Source organism: Amblyomma americanum, chromosome 8 (genome assembly GCF_052857255.1).
Source record: "Amblyomma americanum isolate KBUSLIRL-KWMA chromosome 8, ASM5285725v1, whole genome shotgun sequence".
NCBI lineage: Eukaryota > Metazoa > Arthropoda > Arachnida > Ixodida > Ixodidae > Amblyomma > Amblyomma americanum.
The window spans coordinates 63,320,489-63,338,156 of record NC_135504.1 but is presented as its reverse complement, the minus strand read 5'-3'; the positions used below and the strand labels follow the sequence as shown (position 1 = coordinate 63,338,156).

At 46.3% G+C, this 17,668-nt stretch overlaps 1 protein-coding gene across 4 annotated transcripts in view; it reads left to right on the top strand.

The window, feature by feature from the left end:
* Positions 1-17,335, top strand: part of LOC144101785 (uncharacterized) — a 72,077-nt gene extending 54,742 nt beyond the window's left edge. For all 4 annotated transcript variants that reach the window (XM_077634998.1, XM_077634999.1, XM_077634997.1 and 1 more), the window contains exons 11-17: positions 1,190-1,393; positions 3,361-3,529; positions 6,145-6,260; positions 7,556-7,723; positions 8,348-8,440; positions 11,155-13,623; positions 13,792-17,335. In XM_077634998.1, coding sequence (XP_077491124.1) covers positions 1,190-1,393; positions 3,361-3,529; positions 6,145-6,260; positions 7,556-7,723; positions 8,348-8,440; positions 11,155-11,268 — 864 coding nt within the window. In that variant the 3' untranslated portion in view covers positions 11,269-13,623; positions 13,792-17,335. The remainder of the gene's footprint in view (positions 1-1,189; positions 1,394-3,360; positions 3,530-6,144; positions 6,261-7,555; positions 7,724-8,347; positions 8,441-11,154; positions 13,624-13,791) is intronic.
* Positions 17,336-17,668: the final 333 nt, after the last annotated feature.

Genomic DNA, 17,668 nt, shown 5'->3' with positions numbered 1-17,668 from the left:
CCAAATTAGAATCAGGACAGAGACACAGAGACATGCACACAATGATGCTGCGCACGACTGCCTGTGGTGACTGTTCTGCGAACTGCTCGGACTCCGCGTGCGAGCACATGGCCCACTTTTCCGTGTGCTTCGCTGGCGAAGGCGTTGCAGAAATCAGTTATACGGTCATACCAGCATGAAGTTATTGTGCCGGCTGATCATGATCAGCGATGGCTAGTCCTAAAGCGCTTCCCGCTGCGGCTTCAGTGCAGAGCATGTTGGGCCTAGCAGCACAGCCAGTGGCGCACCATCACCCGTCATGCCGCACATCGCTGCAGACGAACTTCACGGGGTGTTCACCTTGTGGGGTGGGCTGCAATTCACTGAATCCAACAGCGAGCCTAATACAAGCTTGTCATTCAGGACATGAGTTTTTTTCATGGCTCAGGTAAATCAGTGGTTTTGTCTTTTGTAATGGCACTTTGGTGTGTCGGCTGTCAGGTCGCTTTGTTTCCCCAAATGTGTTCCCTAGGGGTTCTGGCATCGGTTGAAGGAGCAAAATAAATGGTGTCAAAAACACCATAGGATTGAGAAGACTAAATTGAAGCCTTGCCTGTGGTCCGAGCTATGACCGTGAGCAGTTAGAAGTTGTGGAGCATGAGTCGGCAGTTGCTGCATGGCCACTGCCATCATCTCTGTCGTGGTATGAGCTGTCAAGGGATTTCATTTTGTCATAAGATGCACCACACGCTCGTCAAGTTGTTTGCCTCCTTGCACGGTGTTATTGGTGGGCTTGTGGCTCAGTCAGGAAGGTAGTAACAGGGCTGCTAGGCGAACAACTTGGCACGTATCCATCATGAAAAACTGAGCACCACAAAACTGGACACACGAAGAGAACAGAAGGAGCACACGGGTATGGTAAGTCGAGGTAACAGCAAGTTGCTGGCCAATCTGCTCTTGCAGTCCAGGTCTGGCTGTACAAATGTCTTTTGATAATAACTCAAAGGGGACCAAAAATATATGCCGAGTTATACATAGTTCAGACTAAGAGAAATACACACGAGGTTGACAGGACCATGGTGTTGATTGTAGGGAACCGAAATTCAAATTAACTAAATTTCACTGACAGTGTACGCTGTAAAATGGTCTAGTATGGTATTGTACTATTGTACTGTATTACATTTCACGGATACGGTTGCCTGCTGCGCAGGTGATGAACGACTCTTCGTCAGAGATGGCGCCGCGTAGCGTGCTCCATCGGTGGCTGACGGAGGAGATGGACCGGCGAGAAGCCATCTTTGGCGCCAGTGTAGACGTCCGCCTGGGCGAGCACCGGGACAGCGTTCAGGCCGCAGTGAACACTGCCAGCCAACAGGTGGCACAGGTGCAGCGGGTGGCGATGGAGGCTCACAGGGTGAGTGAAAACAGTGCGGGGTCGCTTTTGCAGCATCGGCTGTCGACAGTGCAGTTCCCAGTTTTGCAGTATTGGCAGCATTCACATAACTCAAACTAGAAACAAGAAGCAAACAGGAGTGGCGCCATTTGTTGCACCACTGATTTAATGCACCCTTTGTGTAGAGACACAAACCTTGCGCAACGACCTTGCGCAGTTTGCACCTCCGCGCGCTGCAAATAGCTGTTGCCGATTCTCTCACTATTGAATCTCTCACAGGCAGAGTAGCCAGCAGTCTATTTTTTTTCTCTACTTGAGGGCATAAGGCAGTGATTTTTTGCCCAAGATTAGATTTCGGTAGGCGTCACTTTCGTTCGCCAAACTCTCTGCATCTGCACTCTTTGTTAGTGACTGGGAGGATTATGGGTTTGATGAACTTGCCCAGACACCTTTGTATGAACTGCTGTTCTATGCAGAATAACTATTGGACTAATATGTTTTTTTTTGTTTTTAAGAATATGGTCGAAACGATAAACGCCACCTGCACATGTGCCAGCACTGGCTTTCGCTGAAGTGGTGGCAGCTGCCGCAAACGTGCATTTTCGTCACCCTCTAATGAAGGACTTCTCAGCGTATTTTTGTAGCGCTTCCCATATAGTCAGCTGCATCTTATACACGGTTGCAACTTATGTATGACACCACGGTGGCTCAATGGCTTTCAATGGAAGGCGAAATGAAATACAAAAACTCTTGTGTACTGCGTGGTGTCAACGCATGTTAAAGAACCCCATGTAATCTAAATTAATCGGGAGCCCTTTACTACGGCATCCCTCGTAGCCTGACTCGCTTTGAGACGTTTGCCACAGTCCACTTGTGTATACAGTTTTTTTTAATGACTGCACTTTGAAAGCAGTGAGACTTATACATAGGCGTGACTTTTAGACCAGAAATACGGTATAGTTGCTTTTCTTTGCATGCATATGGCTCAAGTCTAGGTGCTAGTCGGGACTATCCACTGGCTAAAATTGTCTTTATTAGTTTTCCAGACCCGGTGTCTTTGGTAGCACACTAAAAGCTTGATAATTCAAACGCTGGTAATTAAAAATACTGGATAATTCGAAGAATTTCTGCGGTCCAGCAATTTTTATTTATTTTTTGACCGGATAATCTGAAGTGGCGGCACGCATCAGCATGGTTATTTTGAAGATTCGAGGTGCTGTGTGAGGATGTTTGATCCCGATTTCACCGCAAGGCGATGAAGCGACGACCCCTCGAAGCTGCTAGCCACCGCAGTGGCTGAGTGATTTTAGCGCTCGGCTGCTGGCCCGAAAGACATGGGTTCGATCCCGGCCACGGCGGTCGAATTTCAATGAAGCCGAAATTCTAGAGGCCCATGTACTGTGCGATGTCAGTGCACATTAAAAAAAAACCCAGGTGGTCGAAATTTCCGGAGCCCTTCACTATGGTGTCCCTCATAGTCTGAGTCTCTTTGGGACGTTAAACCCCCATAAACCAAACCAAACCTCGGACCTGCGAGATGGCTTTGCAGAGCGATGCCGATTAATAATATGATACTTGATATGCGAAACGCTGCAGCCCCGCTGCAGCATCGACTTTCTTTTTTGCCAGCAACGGCTATGAGCTGGACAGTTGACTTTTATGGTGAAGAGTTCGTCCAGTCAAGGTAGCATATTCCCGCAACGAAATTTTTTTGCCTGGGTTCATATTTTTTTGCTGGGGTCGGTTAATTGGAAAACTTGGTTAAATTCGAATATTCTTGCGGTCCCAATGACTTCGAATTAACGAGATTTTATTGTGTTTCCAAAGGTCCTTTTCATTGTGCTGGGCAACAGGCAAGGCTTTGTGAGGTTTCCATCCACTAGGTCAGCAGAGTGGCGAGACCTCTCTCGAAGCAGTGCACTATGCAGACAGTTCCTGTAATTGGAGAGGTCTTTTACAAAGCTCTCCTGCTTGTTACGCATCTGCAGAAGGCGGAGGAGGCCATCATGGAGGCCAGACGTGCTCCGGCCGTTGTCGCAGAAATGACTCGCCCTGACGCGCCTGCCATGAATGATGTGACCCGTGTCGTGAAGGAGATGCTGGCCAAGTATGATGCCGACAAGACTGGTCTGCCAGACTACGCCCTGGAGAGTGCCGGTGAGGAGTTACGCCCTTTTCTCTTCTTCGGGGATCAGCTGGGGAGAGGGCTTTTCACCGGAGTAAGCAGCGCTGGCATTGCCATTGCATCCGATGACTAGAAAAAGTTGAAAGGGCGTTTGTGTAATGCAGTGCTGAGTTTCAGCATCGCCTGTGTGGGTAAGGGGATGTGGAAGAATTTAACTATAATAACTAGGCATGTGCAAATATTCAATAATTTTCGATAATCAGTTGAACAGTAAAGTATTTGATATTCAATTCGATCCAAATGTTTGGCATTTGAAATCTCAAAGTGCAGTTGAAGATCGAAAAATCGGATGCCTGATTTTTCGGACATGCTTGATTATTCAGACTTTTCGCGGCACCGCGACATCACCTATAGAGCCAATGTATGAGAGCGCGTAAAATTTTGAACGCACCGCAATGACTGCTCGATTTTTCGGACCTCGTTTGCACTTGTCTCCAATACCCAAGCCGCCTTATAATGTGTACAGTGGAAATTCATTAATTCAAACTGCACGAGAGATCGATAACTTCATCAAACAAAACAAGATTCAAGCTTAAAGGGAGCCTCCTAAATTGCAAGGCTGAACTGCACGTGTTGCCACATTGCGCCTGCGTGGTTTTAAATTCGTACCGTTCTTGAACGTCGGCCGCCGCACAAACTTGGGCAGCATTCAAAGTTCACGGAATTCATATGTGCGGAGTCTTTCGTCGCAAATACGGGAAGATGTAGCAGCGAAGCGCTTGGGAGGCTTACACCTTCATGGAGACGGCAAACGCAGAAGTAGATGGTGGTGCATTTCGAAGTGAGGTAAGCGTACCCATGGCAAAATGCACTGCAACCCTGACTTTTCTATTGTAAGACCATAAACAACTGGCGTTTCAATAGCACCCAAGACGCCTCTCACTATGCGCAAGGCACCGCATAGTGCATATCGCTGGATGCGATGCAGATTTAGGCTGTAGTCGCTAGGCCTAATTACGAAGGCCTATGCTGAAGGAGCGCTTGGTTAGGCCGTTAATCATTTTTATCGTTTTGCCATCTTTGCGTTCTCGTTCCAGGCCCTTCGTACTGTGGGCGCAGCGCAGTTACCGCAGCGGCGCCATATTCGCTTTTGCGTCTAGACTTTGTTCCAACCCAGGCGTTCATCGGTGACATGCCGAGGGCAGCACAGCCAGGCCGAGCTCGTGAAAGCAGTCGCCGCCCGTCGTCTGTGCACGTGACACGCGGCGAAATTTAGTCACGAGGAGCTTCAGAATATGCACAAGACTCCATCCTCCCTTTCCTTTGCCATATTGGCAAGAAGTTTTTCCGGTGAAATTTTATTTTCTAGACAGCCCAATTTTTTTGTCATTTTCGTGGTCCCTGGAGGCTCCGAAAAATCGGTCGTGGACTGTATTTGTCTCGAGCGAATGTTTCTACTTCTGAAACTCTTGCTGCATGTGGTTTCGGTTCAGTGTACCTCCTCACAGACGGCACCGTGACACACGTGTAACCTAAGCCCCGATTCTGTACCATGTGCCTGTTCTCTCCCGCATATGCCAGAGCCGGTCTGCACATGCTCTTGGCAACAGACGCAAGCAGGCGTAAACGTGGCACCCAGAGCTGTACCTTCCAGGGGTTCGCAGCCACACTACCCACTATGCACACGTGCCGTAACCGGCACGGTGGCATGCATCTGTAGATTTAGCATAGCGAGATCTGTTTCCGTGCGCTGCCAGTGTTCATGGGCTGATTGGTCCCGACAGGGCTGGTGGGAAAACAGCTGGTCGACGCCTTGTGGCATCCTGGTGGCTGTCTGCACATGTGCAGTTTTGTAGTAAACCTCGACTACATTCAAAGCACTTTAACTGCGGCTTCGATGCTAAGCACTCTAGGCCTAGCTACACCAGGCGAATGGCGCACTACTATGGCACGTATCACCAGGGCGTGCCAGGAGCCACATTGTTGCAAAGAAACGCACCACTAGCACGGATGCATGGTGCAGTTTTTTGTGCAGCATAACTTTTTGTCCTTTCTGGTGCGAACACTGAGTGCACAAGACAGTCAGCAGCACTGAGGCACTGCATGTTTGTGCTTCCAGGTGAAGTCTGGCACACGGGACGACACGTGTGTGATGATATAGTGTGTACGGTCAGTTATCATCTATCAGCTCAGAGTGTAACGTACCCTGTAGACAGAATTACGCGTACATGAAGCAATTCTTTAGCCTGACTTTTTCTCTTTTTTTTTCGAATTTTCCGTCTACCAGGTTGGGGGCGGCCCTTACACGAGATATACGGTAATATTTGGTTAAACAATTGTAAAAGCCATTAAATAGGTCACGTAACTAATGGGTCCCTTGCTGTGGGATGGCACCTCATGCAGACAACAACCGTGGTATCTGGGTACGGGCCAGGCCTGGCTATAACGGCTGTCATCATAAATTCCCAGGCTTGCCATGCTTGAGACCACCCGTGCTCCAGCCCATGAGGCCCTTGTGGCTGTTGGCCTGCTTTAGTATTTCATATTCAGTTTCAAATTCTACTTTGTGCATTCGCACTGTTCCCTCTCATCCTTGGCTCTAGACGGTGTGATCACGGTGTGCATGACAGAAACCTCTGCTCTGCAGGCGGGAGTGTGGTCAACACCCGCTGCACGGAGACCTACAGCAACGGAGGCCGGAGATACTACATGTTCGGCCTGCCCATCTGGACATTCACCCGCTCTCCCAGGGACGCCATCACGGTGAGCAGAAGTAGACCTTGTTTTGGGTCTGCCACTCTTTTGCAATGTTGGCTGTTCTTTCCTTGCCCCTTGATGTTTTGCGTGGCAGTGGCAGCGCTGTCCACATAGCCCTCCGTACCTCTAGAGAGGCGCAGGCCAGTGAAAATGCATCTCCCACCTACTGAGGCAGCACATACCACATAAAAGGCGCAAGCTCTGCTAGCTCTAACCCCTCGGTCCCCTGCTGCTGCAGTGGCATAGTGGTTTCAGCCTTTGCTGCTCTTATCTCTCTTCTCAGTTTTGTGCTGTAGCCATCGGTGTCTGCAAGCCCACTGCCGGGCACTGACCAGTAAAAAAATGCACCTTCTGAATGCCATGCAGATGCCCCAACCACTAGGCCACTGCTGTAGGAACCTAGTATTGGATATCAACTGTCTTATTTCTTTGCCGGCTCTGGATTATGTGTGTTGCAAACTTAAAACTGTTTTGCGATTTTTCTTTATTTGCTGCTTTGTACAAACACATGTGCTTGTGTGCATTTGGGTAAGAGTGTAGTGCGGGAAGTGGAACTAGAATTGAATGACCATGTCTTGCAGGCAGTCTTAAAGGGCAGCATGCAGCGGCGGCAGGTCAAGTATCAGTTAGTGCAGCTTCCCCGCATTACAGCAGTGTTGCGTGAAAAACTAGGCACCAGAATGAAAGCTGTCTGTCCTCACCAACACCATGGCGATCAGCGTAGGCACAGGATGGCTACTGGAAAGCTACAACCGTCCATGCTGCTGGTTCCGGGGTACTGTTGATGGGTGCGAGGAGCGCAGACTGGTGCTGACCGCCCGGCTACCAACGGTTCTGCTCGCTACATCTTCTGTGGCGCTGCTGGCGTTTCTTGGATTTCGGAGTGCTCAATCCTTACGTTATGATGCTAGGTCTTTGTTTCCAGCATTACCTCATGCACATCTTGGCCAGTTGTCACTCCCTTTAAAGTTGCAAGCGAAAACTTGATACCACCAGAGACTTTATGAGATGTAGTCACTTGTAAAATTGCTCGCGAGTTTTCTCCTAATTCAGTGAACTTGTAGGTGCCCATTTGAGCATCAAGCCTCCGGGCTGACAGTCCAGCTAATTTCAGTGTCGTCTTCTGCTGCCTATTGTCTGTTCTAAATGGGCTTGCAAGTGAGCGAACAAACCTGATTGTTGAATGGGTGAATTGCAGAATGAAGGGAACAAATAAATCTATGCATGCCTACTGTGATGTGGGAAACGTTTCACTCCCTTAGTCTTACCTCACCTCCCTTTTTTCGCTTGGTGCCCGACAGCCGGGCATGCACCCAGGCGAGTGCTGGGCCTTCCGTGGCTCTCAAGGCCACTTGGTGATCAAGCTTTCCCAGCGGATCCGGGTCACGGCGATCAGCGTGGAGCACATCGCCCGCTCCTTGGTCAGCTCCGGTCACACCAGCAGCGCCCCCCGTGACTTCCAGATATGGGTGGGTGGCCTTCCCGTAGCCCTGTTAGTCCAGCCGCTCGGTTCCTCACTTTAGCCCTGCCCTGTGTTGCCGATTAATGTGCTCCTTTCAAAGAAGTGTTGAACAAAATTTCGAGGCACTCTTTTCACTGTTGTCCTTGTACGGTAACCGTTCATCCAAAGGAAAGTCACCTTCTTAATCTGCAGGTTAACCTTGGTCAAGTGAATACTGCTCTGGAGAATGTACATTATGTCCATCATGTCCGTGATAGAGCAATTGAGTACTACGGTACTCAGTGGCTATTCTACGTCTTAGGCAAGTGTTCACTCCACATTGGCGTAAAGGCAAAAGCATTGATAACCAGACCTTAGCTCAATAAATTAATCAAGCTTCGTGAATCTTCTGGACGAATAACGCACCAATGAAAGCTGCTGTCAGTGTGGTCTAGTGGCACTTCCTTTTACTACAGACAAATGGGAACACCCGTTTTTAATTCGTAACAAATAAGCTGTCACAAATTGCCCATCTTAAGGGGTTGGTGACCGAAACACCAGCTCTTAAGAAGCAAGTCTTTACTTCGTGTACTCACGCGATAATAAGCCATTGAGAGTGTGACGTTAGTTCCATGTCCTTGATTCATGCCAGGGTTTGGAGTCCGAGACCGACTCCTCGGGCCGACTGCTGGGGAGCTACACGTACGACGCGGACGGCGATACTCTGCAGTACTTCATCGTCCAGGTGGGCTCGCAAGTTTCCGAGTGCATTGCTAGTGCCCATGTCATGCATGAATGAGCATCGATGAAGGTGAACTTCTGGTAAACTGAAGATTTACAGCTGCCGTCTTGTTGCTTGGCCTAAAGGGAGCCTATTTTGAGGAGTTGTGTGGAGGCTGAACCTTCCTACTGCATGTGCATTTGTGCAGTAAATGTACAAAGAGCTTCTCTGAACAGCCCATAAAGTAATTTTTGTTAATCCTACAGAAAATTATACAGGCCTTTTCGCAAACAGGAGGCAGTTAAAGCTAAATGCTAGCGCCAAGACCAGGATAATTGGAGAGAGATGTGTTAGGCATTTCCTATTGCATGACTAGCAGTCAACATGGCATGTTGCTGGTAACAAAGCACATTACCATTTAAGCATGCGAAGTCTAATGCATTGCTGTTCGGCCCAGTCTAATATTCAGTTAGCACATTACCATCTAAGCATGGGAAGTCTAATGCATTGCTGTTTGATCGTCATTTAATTTTTGAAGTTAATGTTGTTCTAATATTATTGTTTGGGAAAGGGCCCCGAAAGATTTGTTCGTAACCTTAACCTGGGTATGCTAACAATTACACCTCTCTTTGACCAGCAGATGTCAATTTCGCAGTTTGCAGTATTTTTTCCAGTTCAGCAGTATGCAATTTTCTTTTAAGACTTTTTATCTTGAACATTGTCTTGGCACAGGAAAGACTGCTTTTACTTTTACGTGCTCAGAAAAAAGATAGTGCTAGGAAATGGTGCTGTTGAACCTGGAGACAGTGTTCTCAGCTTGAAACAACTTCCCTCTTCTGGCAGCATGTTTCCATATGCTTTTAAAAAACGAAAGGAAAATTGAGATTGTTGTCGTTAACATTTGCATGTTTGAAAAATGTTTTTGTTGGTAGCCGAGAAGGGTTTTGATACCTTCAGTGTAGACAGAAGTGAGCAAGGTCAATACTACTGCGAGGCATTCAAACAGATATGAAACAGATTGCCTCTTGATGCAGAACGCGCTTCACTAGCAGTTCTAAAAGGTAGTCATGCTAGTTTCTCCGATTGCATTCGGCGCAAGATTCGTCTTCAGCAGTGTTTATCAGCGAATCACACTTGCTCATTGTGAAGATGTCTTCAAGCAGCGTCATTGTACAGTTACAGTAGCCAATGGGTAATTCGGACCCCAAGAATTTGGACTTGTAGGATATTTCAGACTTCGATGAGGCACCGTCAGTCACCCCATAGAGGCGCATACATATTCGCGACGGATATTTTGGACTTTAAAAGTCCGAAAGTTCGATTTTTCAGACTAATTTCAGTCGCTTGCGGGCCAAAATCGGCCATCTTATCGGCGGCGCAAAAGGTGCCAGCTTGGATTGTGGTGGATTAACTCTGCAGTTGGATTGGCTTGACATATTTTCGGTACCTCATTTTTGCCAGTAGAGGTCCCTGCGAACTCTGCCACTGCGAGGTGCCAGCCTGATTGTCATCGCCGTCAACTTGCTTTTGTCGGCAATGTTGTTGCGGGCAGTTATCGCTCGTCTCATACGTTGAAAATTGCTTGTTGGGGAAAGCAAATGGCGTAGTATCTGTCTTGCATCTCATAGGAGGCCTGAATTGCACCCTAAAGGAAGGGATAAAGGTGGGAGTGAAAGAAGTAAGGAAGAAAGAGGTGCCGTAGTGGAGGTCTCCGGAATAATTTTGACCACCTGGGGATCTTTAACGTGCACTGACATCGCACAGCACACGGGTGCCTTTGCGTTTCGCCTCCATCGAAACGCTGCCGCTGCGGCCAGGTTCGAACCCGGGTACTCTGGGTCAATATCCGAGCACCCTCACCACTGAGCCACCGCGGCGGGTAAAGTTCACCGTTCGCCGTTTCGTCACTTCAGTTTCTCCAACCGCATCGACCGAGTAGCGCTCCGTCTTCTCGTAGCTACATCCGTTCGCAGTTTTGTGATTGCATCCGGAGGGTCCACCGCTTTGAACGAAAAGTGCCCTCTCTTTGCGTGTGTTTGACGAGCGGTGTGGTGCATACTCGTGATGTGGACAACATGGCCCAGCGGGTGCCGCCGGGTCCGTCAAAGATGCGTGGGAAGTATTCAGCTAAACGCCGTGACCTTGCTTTCTAGAGTGTACAGTGAAAGCTCAACTGTGGTGCAGATACAGGCTCAAATCGTTGCCAGATTTTCCGCAAGTTAAAATCAGTGACTTTTTTAAGCCAATTTCATCTCAATAAAGTGATTTTTTTGTACTTCACGGATTTTTCGGACTGTTCGATTATTCGGACCATTTTTTCGGGTCCCTTCGATTCGGAAAAATCAGTCGGCGACTGTCCTTTATTGCGGATGCCAGCCAAAGTGGCTGAGTACCAAAGGTGTGCGGAGCTGAGCCCAAAGGCGTGGGTTCGATCTCAGCCTTGGTTGGTGCATTTCAATTCAGATCAAGTGCAGACAACCCTATAGGTGGTTAAGATTAATGCGGTGGCATCCACTGTGGCAGGCCTAATAGCTGGCAGTGACACTTAATTGCAATTTATTTTCTTTAACAAAGAGGAAGTCATTAGGCTTGTGGGACACTTCAATGCTTTCAAGTATTCGGTCAGGCAGCGAAGTGTTCGATTTGATCCTAGTGATTGGTATTCAAAATCTCGAGGTCTTGCACATACCTGAGAATCTTTGGCTTTTTTTTTTATCTCTCCCTCCTCTGGTGCCCAGACTCCAGAGCCGGCGATCTATGACTACGTGGAGATGAAGATTCTCAGCAACCACGGCAACCTGGACTACACGTGCCTCTACCGGCTGCGGGTCCATGGAGAGCCGGCATCGTGAGGCAGTGCCGTCCCGAAGCCACCAGTAGTGCTTTCCTTTCGTTCGTTCTTTCTTTTTTTTCTACTCTTCGGCATGCGATGCCCTTGAGACTTGGGGGCTGCACAACAGTGCATCACTTGTGAACCACTGCAGTGTCTGCCACACCCAAAGGACACGACATTCTTTTTTTCATCTTGTGCGTGCCGAGGACTTTGTGTGGCCATCTGCAAAAAACTCAGAGGGAGCTTCCAGCTTCTGTTCTGGTGTCCTGTGTGCGGCCTGTACCGTTTCATCCTGTCATAGCTCCCCGGCACATTCTTTGGCGAGGCTGGCTGCTTGCTGCTGTCGGACTGGCTCCAGCATTGACTGCAGCATACTTTTTTTTTTCTCGTTTCATTCTTTCATTTCCTTTTTTTTCCCAGATGTGTGCAAGTTTTGTTTGACCTTTTTTTGCGAGCAGAGTGCATGTGCAGTTTAGCATACTGGGCATTTACCGTCACCTATTTGCCAGGAATCTCTGTCTTCACAGGAGGAACCAAGAAGCTATCACGAACAGTCTGTCTGTCTTCTTCTATTCCTCTTTCTTCTCTTCCTCCTCTCTCACTGAGTTGTGTGTTCAAGTGAGCTGCTACAACACGGCGATAGGCAGCGGAGGACATTCAAGTGCAGTGCGCCAGCTGTCTTGCACCTTGCTTGTAGGCTTGGTCGTGGGACCTCCAAGTATATTGAAGGCACCCTCAAAACTGCACCCTCGATGAGGCACCTCTGCACACATGCAGTGCCCGTTGTGTTCAGCAACGGGAAACCCACCGTTTCTTCTGCGCCTTACGGCATCATCACTGTGTGCGTGTGGTTTCACAGATATTGAAGTGTGTTGTGGCTTGTTTCTGTGAGTATGGATGAGAACACAAGGCAGTGAACGCACAGTATGCAATGGGCATGCCCTTTTTTCTTTCTCTCCTACACACTGTTAGTGCCAACGAGGAAACCCTTGCACAACTTTTAGCTTTTTTTTTACTTTAGTTAGCGTGTTACCATATTTAAGCATGCAGAGTCTAATGCATTGCTGTTTCAGCCAGCCATGCAATTTTTAGAGTTGGCGTTCTTCTAATGTTGTTTGAGAAAGGTCCCCGAAAGATTTGTTCGTAACCTTACTATGTGTATGCTAACTACACCTGTCTTTGGCCAGCAGTTTGTAGTTTGCAGCGTTTTTGCCAGTTGAGCAGTATGCAGTTTTCTTTTTAAGGCTTTTTATCTTAAACATTGTCTTGACACAGAAAAGATAACTTTTACTTTTTAGTTCTTAGCGTTGACTTGCATGCATAAATATATAAATATATATAGTTGCTGCATCCCCGTTTGTAAAGCAGATTTCACACTCATGATGTGGCCTGAGACAGTTGAGTAGTAGCCCGCAGCCTGCGTTTGGGAGTCTTTTCTTTAATCAGTTTGCATTTTAGAGATGAGGGAGATCAGTAATCTCATTCTTAGCATTAATTAGCCTATGTCAGTCAGTTCATTCCTGCTTGAAAAACTGTTAGGTTTTCAACAGGCTAAAAGATAACTTTTACTTTTTAGTTCTAGGCGTTGACTTGCATGCATAAATATATAAATATATATAGTTGCTGCATCCCCGTTTGTAAAGCAGATTTCACACTCGTGATGTGACCTGAGACAGTTGAGTAGTAGCCCGCAGCCTGCGTTTGGGAGTCTTTTCTTTAATCAGTTTGCATTTTAGAGATGAGGGAGATCAGTAATCTCATTCTTAGCATTAATTAGCCTATGTCAGTCAGTTCATTCCTGCTTGAAAAACTGTTAGGTTTTCAACAGGCCAGTGCAGTAATTAGCAGCTCTTTTTTTGGTGGCTGTCTCCTAACATGGGATGCAAAAGATACTTTTTTGGCCGCAGGCCAAATGTATGCACGGTCTAGTTCCTCCCTTTTTCTAGTACTGCCACCTTGTAGCTTATAAGCAAAAAATACAGGGCAGTGACCTGAACAGTACCTATTGTTCATTCTTGGGATGCCTTATGGGCCTCCATGGTTGTGATGTACTGAAGCAATTTCATCGGATTTTTAGTTACAAAACCCTGGTTTCTTTCCCTAACTAGTCCGCGCTCACCGGTCAAGGTAGAAGGCTTCTGCTTAGAGTTGTGAAGCCTTGTTGGCAAGTTTCTTTAGAGAGACTTAAGAATTGCAGTGTCTCAGTTAGTTAGTGTTAATGGCAATCCTTGGATGAGGCGATTAGTGCTGAACAAAAAAAAAAGGCCCTTTTCTTGCTTTCAGGTAGGTGTGAGCCCTTATTTCCTACTGCAGGTCACAAAACTAATTGTTTTGCCAATTTCTTTGAAGTCTTCTTGTCTGTTGTGAGGGCAGCGTGTTTTATTATTTTGATTAGTTACCTGCATCGCCCCGCAGGGCATTACAGCAGGGGGGTACAGACTTCATTTATAGGTATAAAGCAATTATTGCAGTGCATGGAAAAATGCTTCGTTAGATGTAATACATACAATGCTCGATGGCAAACTGTTCCAGTCCCGAACAGTGGTTTAGCATTTAGTATGTTTGCATGGAAAGTTGCGGACAGCTGGCCTATTTTTTTTTTCTGTTCTGTTTAAAAAAATTCCTTTGATTATCTCCTTTGCCCAGTGAGCTGTGCAATTCCTCTGCCGCCATTGCCATACAGATACCAAGCTTTTTTAAATTGCAGTGGACCAATTAGCCTAACAGTGTGCTTGTCTGACATCTGAACACCTACCACAATGTTCTCCCCATCAGTTTATACAGCCTTGGGAGTCGTTTTTATTTAGCACTGCTTAGTGCAAGAACTATTAGCTTGAGTAGCAGTGGGCTCGAGCGAGTGTCGATTTTATTGCTTCTTGGTGCGACCTGTTTTGCAGAGTTTTTCATTGACTGCCAACATCGCTGGACTTGTGTTCTCATGCGTACAACAACAGCGGTGCCAGTGGCGAAGTTTTATTTTGCAGCACTCGGCTATGGTGCCCCCTAATAACGCGTTGTCCAAAGTTTTGTAACTACAGAAAGTGCTGGTTACCTAGCTGGCTAGCTAGCAGGGCCCAGCGACAAGTGCCATGAACTTCAAAAGACAAACCAAAAAGCCCTCAATGCCTTTTTTTTTAAGCAGCGTTTTTTGGTGATGCTGGGTGAATGTGTTTCATGCTGTTTGTGTTGGGTGTAAGAGCACAGTTGCTCCCGTGGGTTCAAGGAAAGTGCTGGTTTTGTTTCGTTTAAGTATACTAACAGTATATAGTGTGTAGTTATTGTCTGGTTGTTGGTGCGAGAAAAGAACCGAAACATGACCTTTTAAGACATCTAGAACAATGTCTCTTGTGAAAGAATTTTTTATTGTAACATTAAATGAGAGGTCATTGGAATTAGTTCTGTGCATCAATGAAGAGTGCGTAGAAATGCTGCACTGTGTGCCTGTGACAGTAAGGATGCACATCGCTGAAAGGAGTGCCAGAAAAGTTTGGTCTCCCTACTGCAAGGTATGCATGTGAAGTGCTGATATACTAGTTTGCACTCTGTACATGTTACCTAAGCACTTGGGCTAATAATTTGACGTGTAAAGATGCATAAGGTCCGGATTTTACTGTCTACAGCTGTCCTCACTCTCCTTCACCATGCAAAATAGTCTTTTTGTTTTCTGCAGTTTCCATTTGTAGGGTTAACACGTCTTCTACGTCGTTCTTCTCCATGGCAGCCAAGGTCCACAAAGTGGTTCTGAGTATTTAAGGAACCTTTTTACTATTTGTGTTGGGAGGCATTACACTGCAGTGCCATTACTGTCTTCTCTTTGCATGTGCCGTGGGGATGTATGTCATGCACTTCTGAGCCTGCCAGTCATTTAAAGAGGGATTAGCACAGCGTTTAGACTGGTCCAGCCTCTGCAGTTACGGCATTGAATGTTCAGAGTTTCTTGCACGTGCATTAGTTCCTGGAGTGACTGTCTTTTTGTGTTCACTGTGGTAGTGGCACATTCACGAAAAAGTGCTCGGTCGCCATTTTTTTATTTTCTTGTTCGTAAACATTTAACTGTTTGCCACATCCCAAGGCAGATCTCCGTGAGCTTGAGTAGTGTGCTTCGACCGAGCTGTGGTTTTATCTGGTGTGTTTTTTATTTTCTTAACATGCCATTTGTTTGCCATATTATAGTGGGGTACTGGCACCTGAGTCGTTAAAGTGAATGTCTGAATATATTAAGAGGGCGAAGTGCTTGGCAGTGCGGTTCCGGCAAATGGTACAGTTAGATGTCTTGTCCGGTTTTGCAGTTGCAGTTTGGTGAATGAAGTTTGTGCCTGACAGTTTTCTCTGCTCTTTCGAACTTGTGCAGTGTTGTCGCCGACGCTAGCACGAGCTGCTGCTGAGCGGAAGTACAAAGTTTTTGACTGGGAGAGAGTGTTTGCTTTCTTAATTGGAGGCAGTGCCTTTGCTTCTTGGAGGTAAACTTGCATCTCTGACAATTACCGGTGGCCTTAGATAAGTGGCTTCAGAGGTAGGCGTAGTGTTCATGCTGTTACATACTATATCGATTAAAAAGACAAGCAAATATAACTAACTTTAGCGACCGTTCGTGAAGGCTGTCTCACGCTGAGCAGCTTAGAAAGCTGTTATGCATTGTTTTGATAATAAAAAAAAACACTAGTCACTGATTGTCGGGAGAGTGAAAAAAAAGAAGGGGGAGTAGGTTTGTTGAAGCATTCATTGCACTAGACTGAGTACGACAAAAAAAATGCAGATGTAGCATCTGTGGCTGGACTTAAAGGACTACTTTCTTGCCTTCACTCAGACCCCTTGCAATTCTCCTATTTTGTTTGTGCACTGTTTGTTTGCAGTTTGTCGTGTTCATCTTCTGGAGCTTGACACCCACATTGAACCAAGGTTGTATAACAGGAATGCTTTGCTAAAGGCATGGAGGACACTACTATGCACAGGTGTAATGAACTTTAGCACTGCCATGGTGACTAAGTGATGCAAAATGAGTATACTCTATAGCAACTGCGCATAAGGTTGAGTGTATCTATGCACTGCTCTGTGGCAGCCTTAGTTTTCATGTTCCATAGTGTAGCTGTGGCGACATTTGCCAGAACGTTGCAAAGTTGCCTTGAGTGTGTAGATATTGCACCGAGCATTGTGTGTAGTCACGAACAAAAGTTTGCGGGACGCACAAACGAGTCGCAAAACTCCATCCTGACGCCACTTAAAGGTGCATAGCCTGCTACCAAGATGCACTTTCTGTGGTAGTTTTGCCATGTGCTCGTGTGTCCCTTGAAAATTTTGCTCGCCACTATACATTCAAGATTATCGAAAAGCCAAAGGGTGTGGTGTGTTTGACTGCTTGCATTATTGCATTATTATTGGTATTATTGCAACCCATGTAGCCACGAGTCATTTCTGCACAACACTAGGTGTTATACACCAAAAAGCACAATTTTATTTTGACTTTGGTTGAACACGCTTTCAACATCTGATGAAAATCTGCACTGCAACTCTTTAAGATCTTTGCGAAGTAAAGAAATAACATGTAGTATTGATGACAGTACTCATACGAAATTCAGTAGTGGTATGCAAAGCAGTACCTTAAGGCCTTACAATGTAAAGAACAAGTGCAGATATACTTTATGCGTTTTGATGTCACGACAATCTCGTTTCAAGGTTGGTGCTGCATTGCGAATGTAACGCACAAAAATGCCACCCATCCTCATCTGAAAGCAGTGTTCTTCGTGAAATGATCTGCTCTACTCACATTTTGTTTCTTCCGAGGTTTAACACAGATGCCTTTTGCCATTTTGTTTTTGTCAGCTGTACATAGTTACAGGAATGCACAACGAGCGGGTTTGCTATATGCTTAATGTGTCATAACACATCATAATTTATTCTGAGAACATCAAAAGTGCGCACAATGCATTTGTTTGGATGTTTTTGTTGAGTCATATTTTCTTTTGCACGGCAAGAATTTATCGTTCCGTGCTGTTGTTCTCTGTGTAGTTTTTGCTCTAATTTAATCTGTAGTGCAATTGAAAAGCTGTGCCTGTTGTTGAAGAAAGTAATAAATATTGTTTTTCTGATGTGTGTGCAATTGGTTGTTCACAAGACATACTCCAGCACTTCAGCAGTGATATAGCACTATCAAAGGCAGTGTGGCACTTACGGTTCTGTGGACTAGAGAATTGCAGTCATGTTTCCATAGATTATTTATGGAGCTGCAGCACATTCTACAGTCCTGCAGCAGACCGTTCAGCACAAAATATTAGAACAGTAATGTGTCCCGCAAGTTTCAAGGAAACATCATTCTGCGCTGTGCTTCTGAAATAAGCCCGAAATAACAGTTCGCATTACAAGATTGTGCGAATACTAAACGTTTAGAACGGTTGATGTATACATTTTGCTATTCGAGCAAT